Source organism: Calidris pugnax, unplaced genomic scaffold (genome assembly GCF_001431845.1).
Source record: "Calidris pugnax isolate Ruff unplaced genomic scaffold, ASM143184v1 scaffold244, whole genome shotgun sequence".
NCBI classification, from domain to species: Eukaryota; Metazoa; Chordata; class Aves; order Charadriiformes; family Scolopacidae; genus Calidris; species Calidris pugnax.
Genome location: NW_015091141.1, coordinates 1,684,269 through 1,698,721, shown reverse-complemented (window position 1 = coordinate 1,698,721; position 14,453 = coordinate 1,684,269). Strand labels below are relative to the sequence as shown.

General features: G+C 44.3%; 1 protein-coding gene across 30 annotated transcripts in view; it reads right to left on the bottom strand.

The window, feature by feature from the left end:
* MAPK8IP3 (mitogen-activated protein kinase 8 interacting protein 3) overlaps positions 1-7,618 on the bottom strand; it is a 76,650-nt gene extending 69,032 nt beyond the window's left edge. For 13 of the 30 annotated variants that reach the window (XM_014958760.1, XM_014958765.1, XM_014958766.1 and 10 more), the window contains exon 1: positions 7,221-7,617. In XM_014958760.1, coding sequence (XP_014814246.1) covers positions 7,221-7,538 — 318 coding nt within the window. In that variant the 5' untranslated portion in view covers positions 7,539-7,617. Of the gene's footprint in view, positions 1-7,220 lie in introns of all 30 variants that reach the window. The other 17 variants (XM_014958756.1, XM_014958768.1, XM_014958758.1 and 14 more) reach the window with 2 other exon arrangements.
* Between the last annotated feature and the right edge of the window lie 6,835 nt (positions 7,619-14,453).

The following is a 14,453-nucleotide window of genomic DNA, read 5'->3' as shown; positions in this document are numbered from 1 at the left end:
TTCATGCAATGAGAGGTCAGAAGGCGACCTCCACACCTGGCAAAGATCTGCCTTGCTTTTCTGATCTCCAAAAGCAATGCTAATTACACCAACCAGCCCCATGATTCCGTGCTTCCTGTCTGTGAAAGCTTTTATGTGCATTTACACATGCATGCTCATCTTGGAATTTGTGCCCAAACATGACCAACTATCTCTGCAGAAAGCAGCATTTAGGGCACGCAGTGGTGGTTTTCTTAAAAAGGGAAAGAAGAATCAGAACGTTACAAAAGCAGCTTACATAAAACAAAATGTTTCATTAAGAGTGGACCCAAAAAAGCTTGCTTTCCCTGGGGATTTCTGCCAGTGTCCCCTAGCCCTTTCCCCGTCCCATTTCTACCAGCACATGTCTGCTGAGCAGACACAAGGAAGAGACATCATTTGCAATGGCTAACTAGAGTTGGACCCACCTGCCTCAGACCCACCTGCTGACTGTCTTGCTGCTGGCCTGCATGCTGGAAAGCTCTGCCTGTCTTTCCTCCAGGCAGGGCCTTCTGGGGCTGGTCAGCCCAGAGAAGAGATCGCTCAGGGAGATCTTACCAGGGTGTTCAAGGACCTGCTGAGAGGGAGGGAGGATGAGGAAACCAAACTACTTGCTGGACCAGAGGCAACAAGCACAAACTAAACCACATGAAATTCCTTGTGAACACAAGGAAGCCCTTTTTTACTGTGAGGGAGGTCAAACACTAGCACAGGTTGCCCAGAGAGGTTGTAGAATCTCCATCTGTGGAGATGCTCAACCTCTCACTAGACACAGCCCTAGACAACCTGCTCCAGCTGACCCTGCCTGAGCAGGAGCTGCTGCACTCAATGTTCTAGGGAGGTCACCACCAAACTAAATAATGCTGTGATCCTGCAAAACACTATACTATGCAAGCAATAATTGCCCTTTGTTCACACATAATACGAAAGAGAGGGAGCAAAACAAAAGCATCAAAAATCTGGTGCAATCCCACATCTTCAGTAGCTTGGAGGTCATGGAAAACTGAAACATTGTGTACTAAGACCTGAAATCATAGAGACCGACAGAATCACCTCATTTCAAGGAACTTCTATTTTCAATCCACTTGCCTAGGTGCTTCTGCTGCCCTATTTTATGACAAGTGGAAAATATGGAGTCACTCTGCAGGCGAAGTGTTTAGGAAACAAAGCAATAATCTGCTTTTAGCAAAGACTGTTTCAAAAGATAATATATACATCCCTGGAGGGGTTAAAGGTCAGGTTGTACAGGGCTTTGAGCAACCTGGTCTGGTGGGAGGTGTCCCTGCCCAGGGGCAGGGGGTTGGAACTTGATGATCTTTAAGGCCCCTTCCAATCCAAACCCTTCTATGATTCTATCTTAGAGAAAAAGACAGATGAGTATTGAGAAGGAAAACTTTCCTTTATGACATTTAGCAAAATTGAAATGAAAATTGTTAGAAACAAGCCTAATTTAACAAAACACACCTACAGAGTCTGTGCCCAGTTTCTACATAAAGACGGAACAGCAAGATTTAATGGTGGTTAACAAGATAATATGACACACATTTTTATGCCAGAGAACAATGCCCACTTCTGGTTCCAGTTACTTTGAAATTAATAAACTACCATAAAGCAATTATAACTCAGGGTCTTTTCACATGATATTGCAAGAGAAGAAGACCTCCAAGTCCCAACCTCTCAGTGTCACTTTATTTGCTGTAATTAGCACTCATACACAGAGAGGAATCAAGACTGGGGTCTGTCCTAGTTTGACTCCAGATCCGGAGCTTCAGAGGTAATTGGTACTGAAGCACAGCTCCTCCTGGCGCCCCGATTACCAGTGCTGGGCTGGATGTTCAAAGGTGAAGTTCCTTCTACTCATCATGCCACCAATGCTATCTGGAGTAAGTGGGTTGCTTTAATCACACAGGGAGCTCGAATAGGAAACCCAAATCGTCCAGGAATTGTAGAAGTGATCACAAACTGGCCTGAAGGCAGAGACTTCGCAATGCCACTAGACAAGGTGGTAACACGTGCTGAGGAAGCCCCACCATATAATGAACTCTCAGATAATGAGAAACAGTATGTTTTGTTCACTGATGGATCTTGTCATATTGTAGGAAAACATTTAAAGTGGAAAGCTGCTGTATGGAGTCCTACACGATGAGTTGGAGAAGCAACTGAAAGAGAAGGTGAATCAAGTCAATTTGCAGAGGTAAAAGCTATCCAGCTGGCCCTAGACATTGCTGACCGAGAAAAGTGGCAAATGCTCTATCTCTATACTGACTCATGGATGGTGGCAAATGCTCTGGGGGGATGCTTAAACCAGTGGAATCAGAGCAACTGGCAGCACAGAGGTAAACCTATCTGCGCTGCTGGATTGTGGCAAAATATTGCCGAATGGCTAGAGAAACTGGTCGTAAAGGTACGTCATGTAGATGCTCATGTACCCATGAGCCGAGCCACTGAGGAACATCAAAACAATCAGCGGACAAGACTGCTAAGATTTTCCAGACGGATTTGGACTGGAAACATAAAGGTGAATTATTTTTAGCTTGGTGGGCCTGTGACACTTCAGGTCATCAAGGAAGGCATGCAACATACAAATGGGCCCCGTGACCGAGGGGTGGATTTAACCATGGATGCTATTGCACAGGTCATCCACGATTGTGAAACATGCACCGAAATCAAACAAGCAAAAAGGTTAAAACCTTTGTGGTATGGGAGACGGTGGCTGAAATACAAGTATGGAGAGGCTTGGCAAAGAGACTACATCACACTCCCTCAAACCCGCCAGGGTAAGCGGTACGTGCTTACAACGGTGGAAGGAAGCACCGGATGGTTGGAAACCCATGCCATACCCCATGCCACTGCCTGGAACACCATCCTGGGCCTTGAAAAGCAAGTCTTGTGGTGACATGGCACTCCAGAAAGAATTGAGTCAGACAACTGGGCAAAAGAACATGGTATTGAGTGGGTATATCATATCCCCTATCATGCACCAGCTTCTGGCAAAAGTGAGCGATACAATGGATTATTAAAAACCACCCTGAAAGCAATGGGGGGATGGAACCTTTAAAAACTGGGACAAACATTTAGCACAAGCTACCTGGTTAGTTAACACCAGAGGATCCATCAATCGAGCTGGTCCTGCTCAATCAGACCTTTCACATAATGTAGAAGGGGATAAAATCCCTGTGGTGCATGACAGGAATATGTTGAGGAAAAATGTATTTTTCCTACTTCAGGCAAAGGCAAAGCCATTCATGGGACTGTTTTTGCCCAAGGACCTAGATGTTCTTGGTGGGTGATGCTGGACAATGCGAGAAATTCAATGTGTCCCTCAAGGAAATTTAGCCCTAGGTGAGAATACTCAATTCTGAGCTGTATGATGTTAATTGCTATATAATACTAACATTACTCAGTAAGTGTTTTTCAGGATAAACAATCGAGCTGGTCCTGCTCAATCAGACCTTTCACATAATGTAGAAGGGGATAAAATCCCTGTGGTGCATGACAGGAATATGTTGAGGAAAAATGTATTTTTCCTACTTCAGGCAAAGGCAAAGCCATTCATGGGACTGTTTTTGCCCAAGGACCTAGATGTTCTTGGTGGGTGATGCTGGAAAATGCGAGAAATTCAATGTGTACCTCAAGGAAATTTAGCCCTAGGTGAGAATACTCAATTCTGAGCTGTATGATGTTAATTGCTATATAATACTAACATTACTCAGTAAGTGTTTTTCAGGATAAACAGTGGTGATGAAACCTGAGCTAGCTTCATCACGTGACGTCCAGCAAACTCTTCAAGATGGACATGCTACCTGTGGATATGGACCACAATGAATTTCATATCATCTTTTCTGCCCTGAGAGCATGCTACAGTGAAAACTGTCCCACCTGTGGGGAGGAACGGACAGGACAGGTGACCCAAACCTGACCAACAGGGTCATCCCATCCACATCACGCTCAGTACAAAAGCTGAGGGATCAAAGGGTTAACGCTCTTCCTTCAATGGCCAATGTCTGAGGAGGACCCTGTCTGTTCGTCTGCCTTTGATCCCGATCTGAGCATTCCTGACTCCAGATCTGGAATCCAGCTCCTGTCCATCCCTGAGTCCAGCCTGGGACTTTCCCCTGTGCCTGCTGGTGACATGATCATCATCCAGGGACCTCAATGCGGTTTTCTTTATACTGTATACTTTTGTTTCCTTTTTTTTTTTTTCCTTTCTTCTTCTTCTTATTTTGCTACCTGGTTAGTTAACACCAGAGGATCCATCAATCGAGCTGGTCCTGCTCAATCAGACCTTTCACATAATGTAGAAGGGGATAAAATCCCTGTGGTGCATGACAGGAATATGTTGAGGAAAAATGTATTTTTCCTACTTCAGGCAAAGGCAAAGCCATTCATGGGACTGTTTTTGCCCAAGGACCTAGATGTTCTTGGTGGGTGATGCTGGAAAATGCGAGAAATTCAATGTGTACCTCAAGGAAATTTAGCCCTAGGTGAGAATACTCAATTCTGAGCTGTATGATGTTAATTGCTATATAATACTAACATTACTCAGTAAGTGTTTTTCAGGATAAACAGTGGTGATGAAACCTGAGCTAGCTTCATCACGTGACGTCCAGCAAACTCTTCAAGATGGACATGCTACCTGTGGATATGGACCACAATGAATTTCATATCATCTTTTCTGCCCTGAGAGCATGCTACAGTGAAAACTGTCCCACCTGTGGGGAGGAACGGACAGGACAGGTGACCCAAACCTGACCAACAGGGTCATCCCATCCACATCACGCTCAGTACAAAAGCTGAGGGATCAAAGGGTTAACGCTCTTCCTTCAATGGCCAATGTCTGAGGAGGACCCTGTCTGTTCGTCTGCCTTTGATCCCGATCTGAGCATTCCTGACTCCAGATCTGGAATCCAGCTCCTGTCCATCCCTGAGTCCAGCCTGGGACTTTCCCCTGTGCCTGCTGGTGACATGATCATCATCCAGGGACCTCAATGCGGTTTTCTTTATACTGTATACTTTTGTTTCCTTTTTTTTTTTTTTCCTTTCTTCTTCTTCTTATTTTGTTATTTATTAATATTTTCATTAAAGTAGTTTAGTTTTTTCTAAACTCATAAATCTCTTCCTCTCCTCTCTTTTCCTCAGAGGGGGGAGGGAGGGGCCATTCCTCCTGATGGGTCAATCTGGGCAAAACCACGACAGGGTCAAATCCTGTTCCCAGAGGAGGATCCTTCCACTTAAAAGTGAAGCTCTCGCCCCAAGACTTGCGGCACAGCACAAGAGGCTGGAAGCTGCTCGAGAAGTGGGATGGACCTTTCCTGGTTACTATGGCCACTGCTTCAGAGCAGCAACGCACAGTCTGGTGGAAAAACATTTTTCTATTTTTTGATCGTTTACAATTATCTGGTGGACAGCAAAGGTCTCTGTAATACACAGATTTTCACCTCCATAACATGTACTTTACTGCATAGTAAGGGGCATATCAGAAACAGCTGCAGATAAATAACATCCTTTTCATTATACGAAGATGGAAAGAAAAGCCATATATTCTATCTATGACCTTGTAACATGGCTTATGTAGAGACATATGTACTCATTTGTTCTCATGTAAAGCACATTATCTATCTCCTTGGAGACACTTTTTCCCCACATACACTTAGCTGTGCATAAGAACAACAGAGTATCATCATCATCGGTGCTCTTTAAATCTCAACAAACAGTATTCGGGTATGGTTCCTGAGTTTTCTTGCAGGGAAAGTAACTGTCATCACTACATTTGCTTCCAGAAAACACATCCTATATCTATTAAGTCAAGAACAGAAATCCACCCTAGTCCAAAGATGCAAGATCATTCCAACGGAACTGTTCCCTTCCCCATTGCAGTCCCTTTACCCCCCCACCATAAATAGTGCACTTTTAAAAAAATGTATTTCTCAGAAGCTGCAAAAAAAGTCTCCATGCAATGTTTAATAACTAAAGTCTCATGTACTCAGAATCGTTCTTCATCCCTCCATGAATTCAAAAGAACTTCAAAGATTACTTATTAGTCCATTAATACAGAATTAAAACTCAGGACTAAAACTTCATTGATTGGCCGTTGCTTTCAGTATTAGTAATGGGCTGCAAGTGCATCCTCATCAAGTCAGCAAGATCCTTGCACGTGATTATTAAGCATCAAGATCACATCTGTTAAAAAACTGTATGGTGCTTTATGCTGTTCTCCAGTTTAAAAGCTAGTTCATTTACTACCCCTTATCAAATCAGAATTTTACTCCTATTAAGACTCCTGAACCTTAAATCTGCCCTTTCTTAGCCTATAAGAAGTTGCGCAGTGAAACAAGGATGATGTGGCAGTGGTGATGGCCTTCTTCCACAACCAGTGCTCTACCTCAGTTCAGACCATCACTCCAAGAGGCTGAACAGCAAACCCTGCACTTCGCAGCCCTCGTTCATGACTGAGGAGATGCTCTTGGGTTCAGCAGGTGCAGGAAGAAGACAGAGCGCAAGTCACCTCCCCCCTCTCTTTTGCTGGCAGCTGAGTCTTTGTAACCCAAGGATTTTCGTTCCTTTCTACCAGAGGGGTCTGTTTTTCTCACGGTCCCCTTTCAAATCCCGCTCCCAGCCGAGCAGCACTGGCACAGCCCCACACTCCGGGCGACTGAGGATGAACTTGGGGAACTATTGTATTGAGGTTCAAAGTGTAGTTTTGGTAAGAAGAAGTTTCAAAAACCAGATGATATACTCTAAAGCTAATTTTTTGCTCCAACTAAATAAAACATTAAAATAGCTGTATGACTGCACAGAAATTTTTTTACAGCATTTTTAAAGGCCCAAATTAGCATAGCTGTCAAGCCCTCCATGAGTTGTTGGCATTCCAAAACGAATTCTTCAAATACTCGGCATCGCAGCCGTTCCCGTTTAGCTCCTCCCCGCGCTGGGGCAGGGTCGGACCACAGCAGCTGCACCTGCCCGGTGCTGCGGGGCCGGGCCGTGGGCAGCGACCGCCCTGGGGCCCGCACCCGCTCTCCCCTTCTAGAAGGTACCGCCGGCCGCTGCCGGGGCTCTCCCGTCCCCCCCGCCGTGCGCGCCCCGCTGACGGAGGGGCCGGAGCCGAGGCCTGCACAGGCCCGAGCCGCCGCCCCGCCCGCCCTCAGCCGCAGACCCCGCCCGGCGGGCGGCCAAGATGGTCGCGGGGCGGCGTCGCTCACCTCCTCGGCCTGCTTGCGCAGCGCCTTCTCCCGCTCGTATTGCGTGAGGAGCTGCTCGTTGTCCTCCCGCAGCAGCTCCAGCTCCACCTCGTGCTCCTGGTTGTCGGTGAGCACCGAGTCCAGGTTCTCCAGCACTGTCACCACCAGCGGCATCAGCTCCTTCACCACTTCCTCGTCGTAGCAGTGGATCAGCCGCTCGAACTCACGGTAGATGCTGTTGGCGAGGCCCGAGACCCGCTCCGACATCACCGACCCCGAGCAGTAATCGTCGCCCGGGTACCCCCCCACGCCGCCATCGTCCAGCTGAATCTCCAGCATCCTGCCGGCCTGTCAGCCACCCCCCCGGCTCCGCTCCCTCCCCTGCCGAGGCCGCCGCCGCCAGGCTCCACCCGCCGCGTCACGGGGACCGGCCGGGGCGGAGCGCGGCAGCACGGCCCGGAGCCCGCGCTGCCCCGGGGGGGGGGCACCGCTCCGCCCTCCCCGCGCCCCGCCCCGCCTTGCTGTGGGGCCGGCCGAGGGTAGGCCTGGCCGGCGGCTCCTTCCTCGGCAGCCGTGGCTGGACAAAGGACAGCGTCAGGCACACAGCGGGGCCCCATCGAGGCGCCGGGTCCCCACGCGTGACGCTCGGCGCGGCCGGGGAGGGGGACGAAGGCCGGCGCCGTGACACAAGCTGCGCGTCAGGCTGCCATCTTCTCCTGCACGCAGGGCAAAGGCTCGGCAAACCCGGCTCTCCACTCTGGTGCATTTGAGACATCCCGACTGAGACCCAAACCCGAGTCTCTGCAGCCCAATCTGAGCCACAAAGCCAAAGGATTCAGGGAAAATAACGTCGCAGGCCTGGGCTATGTTGACAAGCTGCAGACTGGAGAGGCCTTCAGAGTAAATGGTCTGAAGGTCACAAATGAGCCAGTTCTTTCCCATTCACACCCTCAGGTTCTGCATCACCTAATAGAAGCCTTATGAAGCGTTATCTGAACTGGGTGTTGGTCAAACTAAGGCCTGATCTGGAAGGACTCTTTTTTGAGGGAGGGGGACAGCTTCCAAGCAGGAGAGTGTTAGAACCTAATTTTGCAACCTAATTATTAATGCAAAAGCTTCAGACTTGCAAGTCTCTTCTAGAATCTATGAAAATCAGGGCACTCCTTTGTTCCGGGCATGTTAGTTGTTTCGGTTTAGTTAACTCGTATTTCCAAGATCAGGCAGGTGTAGTGGCTGCAGTGGAAGGAGAGTAGGGTCTGTGGGAGGGATGGCAGGGGTGAATTGACAGGTAAAACCAGAGCAAAAAACTGGCCAGCTGAAGTCCTAAAAAAAATCCAGCACCTCAAAAGAAACCCAGCCACCTTGAAAGCAGCAGCACAATTGCAGAACTTCATCCATAGATTTCTAAAAGCAGCAGCACACTGCCCGATATGAGAGGCAGACTCCAGCACCCACAGGGTATATTCGTGTACTGTATTTGTACAGAGTCTAACAATGGAGTGGAAAGGGAAAATGATGACCCAAAATGCCTCTGTTATCAGCATCCCCCAGTTCTCACTGCTGGAGAGCATTTCATCTCGTCGTTACTCATCTCGCACTTTTGCAAAATACCCTTGTGCATAACCTACTTGTGAGGAATATTGCTTTTCATATTCTCGGCTGAGAAAGTCGAGAGATTCTGAAATATCAAGGACATACTTTACTATTCTTAACAAAGAAAAGGCAATTAATTTCTTACATATATCTGAAAGTCAGAAGCTTCTCATTTAGGCATTCTAATTAGAAATAAGAATGATTTACAAGCTATGTAAGTGTCATGGTTTGAAGAACCCACAACAATTTATTGTCTTTTAGACAATTATTCTATCACCTGATGACCCTTCCCCATCCAGGAAGGGGAATCAAGAAAAAAGGAAACCCAAGGGTTGACATATAAACAGATTTAATAGAATAATACTAAATACCATTAATAATACTGAAGAACCAGTATTGATCCCGATAGCAATATAAAACACACAGGGACTATCCCCAGCCCGTTCCCCCCACAGGGACAGCCGATGTGGGACCCTGCGAGCACTGCGCCTTTGGGAGCAAGAGAAGGGCTCAGGGCTCCAGCACCGGGGCAAGGAGTTCTCAGGGTGGCAGTCATCAAGGGAGAGAGAACTCCTCAGCAAACTTCCTAATTGATATTGAATGTGATGTTCACAGTATGAAATAACCCTGTTGGCAGCTTGGGTCAAGTGCCCAGGTCCTGCTTCTCCTCATCCCCGTGCCTGGATGAACACTGAGGCCTTGAAACCCGCACCCCAGAGCTGGCTGTAAAGTAAATATTTTCACACTATCAGATGGTAGAGTCTTCTAAAAGTGCAGTTTTGCCAAGCATTAGAAGAGACCTTACCAAAAAGTAAAATTACTGAAAGAGAAATTAATCCTGTGTCGCTTAAGCCAGGACAATTAAGTGATTTGCATCATTGGAAGAAGTAGACATACGCAAATGAGAAAAAGAGGTTCATTGATTAGCCAAGCTGTTATTGCCTTTACAAAAAATAAAAAATCAAAGCCCTAAAAAAAAACTTTTTATATGCAAAATAACTGTTTAGTCACCTTATGATCAGAAATATTCAAATAAAGTATCTCTAAAGTTCCCTGAAGAATTATCTCTTTCCTCTTTCAAGGGGTTTCCAACTAATCAAAATTTAAGTCTAAACCAAAACTGTTGAGGGTTTATGATGATAGTTGCCACTTATAATTTTCTAAACAAAATATTTCAAAGTTATAGAGCAAATCTATGCATAGAAAATATGACCAAATCATTCCTCAAGAGTTAAATTTTCCTTTGTTGCACCCCAAATTCCACTCCTCTGGACTCAACCCCCTTTCACCAGTGTTTCCTTTTGTCTCTTTTAGAGGTGCAGCACAGCCCTCGAGATCTTGTCAGTCAGGAAGAACCAACGGCCAAGCCAATACTGCAGTAAGATTTCAGATATTAGGGATGCATTTTTTCATCACTGGGGCAACGCTTCAGCCTGAGCCTGACAAAGGGATGCTTCCAAAAGCAGAACAAAAGACTTCATGGTAATCGTGCCCATTTGTGTTAGCTACATATATATTAACCCCCAGGAAACTACAGTGGGGCTACGGTTCAGGTGCCATTCGGCCAAGTGCAGTCTTACTTTTTCTTCCTCAAATTTCTACAAGTCAAGAATAGACACTTAAAAAAAACAATTATTGGACAACTTAGGTGTTTAGGTTCTTGGAACATACATATTGCACTCTCCTTTTGCAGTTACAGAGCTTCTCCTGAAGAATCAACTCATATTTTTTACAGTGTTTTTAAAAAATTAAAAGAAAAATGCCAAAGAAAGACTAAGAGAACTATACAGCCCATTCACTATAAGGAAACATTTTTGGTTTAGGTAGTAAAAGGAGGAGACCAAACAACTGCTTTAAATTAACAGTTTAAACTTAGAAATAGGTTTTCAAATTTGGTATTTTTATTAAAGGCTGAAAAATGTTGATAAAAAGACATACCTATCTTACAACACCATTGAAGTGTGTGTTTTACAATACATCTGTGTTTAGAATAAAAGATAATTTACCAAGTATGGTTTTGTAGGCCAGCAATGCTTTACAGCCAGAAAGAGTTGTTTGTATCTTTCTAGCTGCCTTTAAATAGTTTACATCAGCAGAATCTGTCATGGTTTTGACCAGATTGACCCATCAGGAGAAATGGCCCCTCCCTCCCCCCTCTGAGGAAAAGAGAGGAGAGGAAGAGATAAAAGAGATTTATGAGTTTAGAAAAAACTAAACTACTCTAATGAAAATATTAATAAATAATGAAATAAGAAGAAGAAGAAAGGGAAAAAAAAAAAAAAGGAAACAAAAGTATACAGTATAAAGAAAACCGCATTGAGGTCCTCTGGATCTGGAGTCAGGAATGCTCGGATCGGGCTCAAAGGCAGATGAACAGACAGGGTCCTCCTCGGACATTGGCCATTGAAGGAAGAGAGTTGACCCTTTGATCCCTCAGCTTTTGTACTGAGTGTGATGTGGATGGGATGACCCTGTTGGTCAGGTTTGGGTCACCTGTCCTGTCCGTTCCTCCCCACAGGTGGGACCCCTCTACGCTTTTCCACTTCCAACCCTCCAACGGAGCAAACAACAAATTTGCCTGACGTTGGTTGTTATAGCAATAAGTGTAAGCAAGGGCCTTTCTGCACACCATTCCTTGGCATAATCAGTCTGTGAGAGTGAACAGTTTCTGAACAATATGCTGTTAATTTCAGAGTTCAGTTAGTTAGAAGAGGCCCAGCTAAAAAAGTAAAATTACTGAACAGAAAATTAGTTCTGTTTTACCTCAAACCAGGACAGAATCCCAAATATTGGATTTTATTAGATAAACTGAATGAGCCAAAGTATATATAGTCTTTCTGAATTTCAACTGGGCAAGGTTGCAACAAATAGTGGAAACACCATGACAAAAAAAAAAGGATATGCCCCAAAGTTATTGTGTTCTTCAATAGTTCAATCACCAGAGTATTATCCCAGATAGAAGTGGGCGTTATCAGGTGGGGGGATAAAATTGGTGTGATAGAAAACATGGAACATTTTGCTCACAGATGAACTGAGACATCCACTTGCATTTCTACGGATGTATTATAAAACAAGTTTCCCCACCTAACATCACCAGTCAACATATCCAGTGTAACCTTCGGATTCTGGTGACTCATCTTGTCCTCAAAACATGGGAAAATGATGTTTAATCTCAATCTCCAACTTCCTATTAGATACATAGAAAAGAAATGCTCCTTAAATCCATACACTAGTACTTACACGTAGCTATTTCCTCTGCATATATGCAATAAGTACTAAATCAGGTATATCCAATTGTTTTTTCAGACTCTGCATCAGATGTAGTGAATATGTACTGCTTTCAAATAGCTCTTCATAATAGTGTAATTCAGGTCTCAAACTTTTTCTTGGATTTTTTTTTTTTAATTCCACAAATGAGTGCCCTCATGTTTTTGTAAACAGTGCAATCCACAGTTTTATGTGGATTTAAATCAGAATTTCATCAGAATTTATAGATAAATCTGCTGAGTTAGCATGTGGGAGGAAAAAAAGTGAAACAGAAGATTGAAGAGAATTGCTTACTTTCACAGAGGAGAAACAAGATCATCCTGGTTATAATGTAATCAAAGAATTGTCCACAGTACGCACTGGAAAATGTTTCTGTAGCTCGTGCAAATGAAACAGAGCTTAAAGGAGATGAAATTCTCATCAACTAAACAGGATCATTTTTTTATCATTAATAGTAAATAAGGTAGCAGGTAAAAGTCCAAGTACAAGCCACAACAGCAGCATGCTAAACACAAGGCAAACAAAGGCAGTAAGATAAAAAATGGCCCCATCTAGAACAGTCTTGTGATTTATTTAGGAAGAAAAAAAATACCTAGAAAAAAGTCTTACAAAACCACAGGCAATTGGGAATTTTCCCATACAGCAAAGGAAAACTAAATACTAAGGCAGTTGTACATAGCAGCATATGTATGGGCATATTTGACCACACCTCAAGTGCTGCGTCCAGTTTTGTTTCCCTCCTGATGGGAAAGACATTGAGGTGCTGGAGCGGGTCCAGAGAAGGGCAACGGAGCTGGTGAGGGGTCTGGAGAACAAGTCTTGTGAGGAGAGGCTGAGGGAACTGGGGGTGTTCAGCCTGGAGAAAAGGAGGCTGAGGGGAGACCTTATTGCTCTCTACAACTCCCTGAAAGGAGTTGTCAAAGTAAGGGAAATGCCTAAAGGTTGTACTTGGATGGGGACTGGCTGTTCCCTCCCACAGCACAGCTACAGAAAACCACTGCAGGCAAACCTCGGAGCAGGCTCAGCTGATGTCAGGCTGTGGAGTTCAAGCAGGAAGGCAGCAGAAAGCCAGCCATCTCCTCTGTACCAAGTCCAACCTGGCAGGATGGAGAAATGAGGCTCTAAACATACACATTTGCTTTAGAGCTCTTGAAGAAGAGTGCAATTCCAAAGTCATCATTAGCAATGACCCTAAAAGCTTCCTATCACACAAAGGGAAAGAAAGCATAATTGCAATGGGAATATCACATCTCATCAGTAATTAACAGTTTTAAGTCTTATGACTGTTTCATCCTATGTTATGTCAGTATAGCTAACTGTATTGCTAGTATACTATAGATGACTAAAGCTGTCATACTAAAGCATGACAGCTTTTAGAGACAGCTGCATTTATATAAAAAAACCTGTTTGTCTCCCAAAAAAGGAGAATTGACGAGGGAAGGAAGGGAAGGGAAGGGAAGGGAAGGGAAGGGAAGGGAAGGGAAGGGAAGGGGAGTAGGATAGGATAGGATTTGAGTAGTTCTCTTAGAAAGGACCTACAATGATTGGGTCTGAGGAGTAATTAGTTATGGGATGGGTCACCAATAAATCGTGAAGCATCTGAATGTAACAGTGAGATTTTCAAGCATTCTCCACACAGAGCAGGTCCAGCCAAGTGCTGTGGATATTGTGGGTGAATACATGTAAACAACAAATGTGGGTGCAGAGGATTCCACTGAAAAATTTAAAACTCAAAAAGTTGACCAACATGTTGGGCCTTGATTCACACTGTCTTGCATGGGAAACTATGCAGACAAAAAGTTGAACTGTCATTCACAACAAAACCAGCATGCCAGCAAACTTGATTGCATGCTCGATTAAATTGCATTTAAAATATTATGAATAAAAATTTAGAAGATCAGGTAAAAAGTGAGAGAAACAAGCAACAAAAGGGTCAGAGAAGGTTTATTTGCCATTATTTGTTTTGTTTCATTCCTCATTATGTTGAACTAATTTCATGTAATCTAAATGGTATGTAAAAAAACATTTAGAAAGTTTTCTTGTGTTTTGCCCATTGTACATAAGAAATTCTAACCAGGGAGTGACACGACTTAAAACCCATTAGATTGCATAGCCAGATGGTATTACCCACACTTCCTGACCATAATCTCAGAAGGTCCAGCAGGCAACCCTGAGGTGAGGTGATCGGAGCTTAATTACATTCTCCTTTCTACAAAAGGGCTTGTTCAAGTCCTATGACACTGTTAAAGCTCCTACTGAAAAAAGACTGGTGATTGCCTTAAGTGAAATTATACATTAAAATATACATTACTCTATTTATAAATCCATAAATAATTTAAAGTCTAGAGATGAGTCAAGAGATAAGTTTATGGTCCTCAGGAATATGGTTTAGTA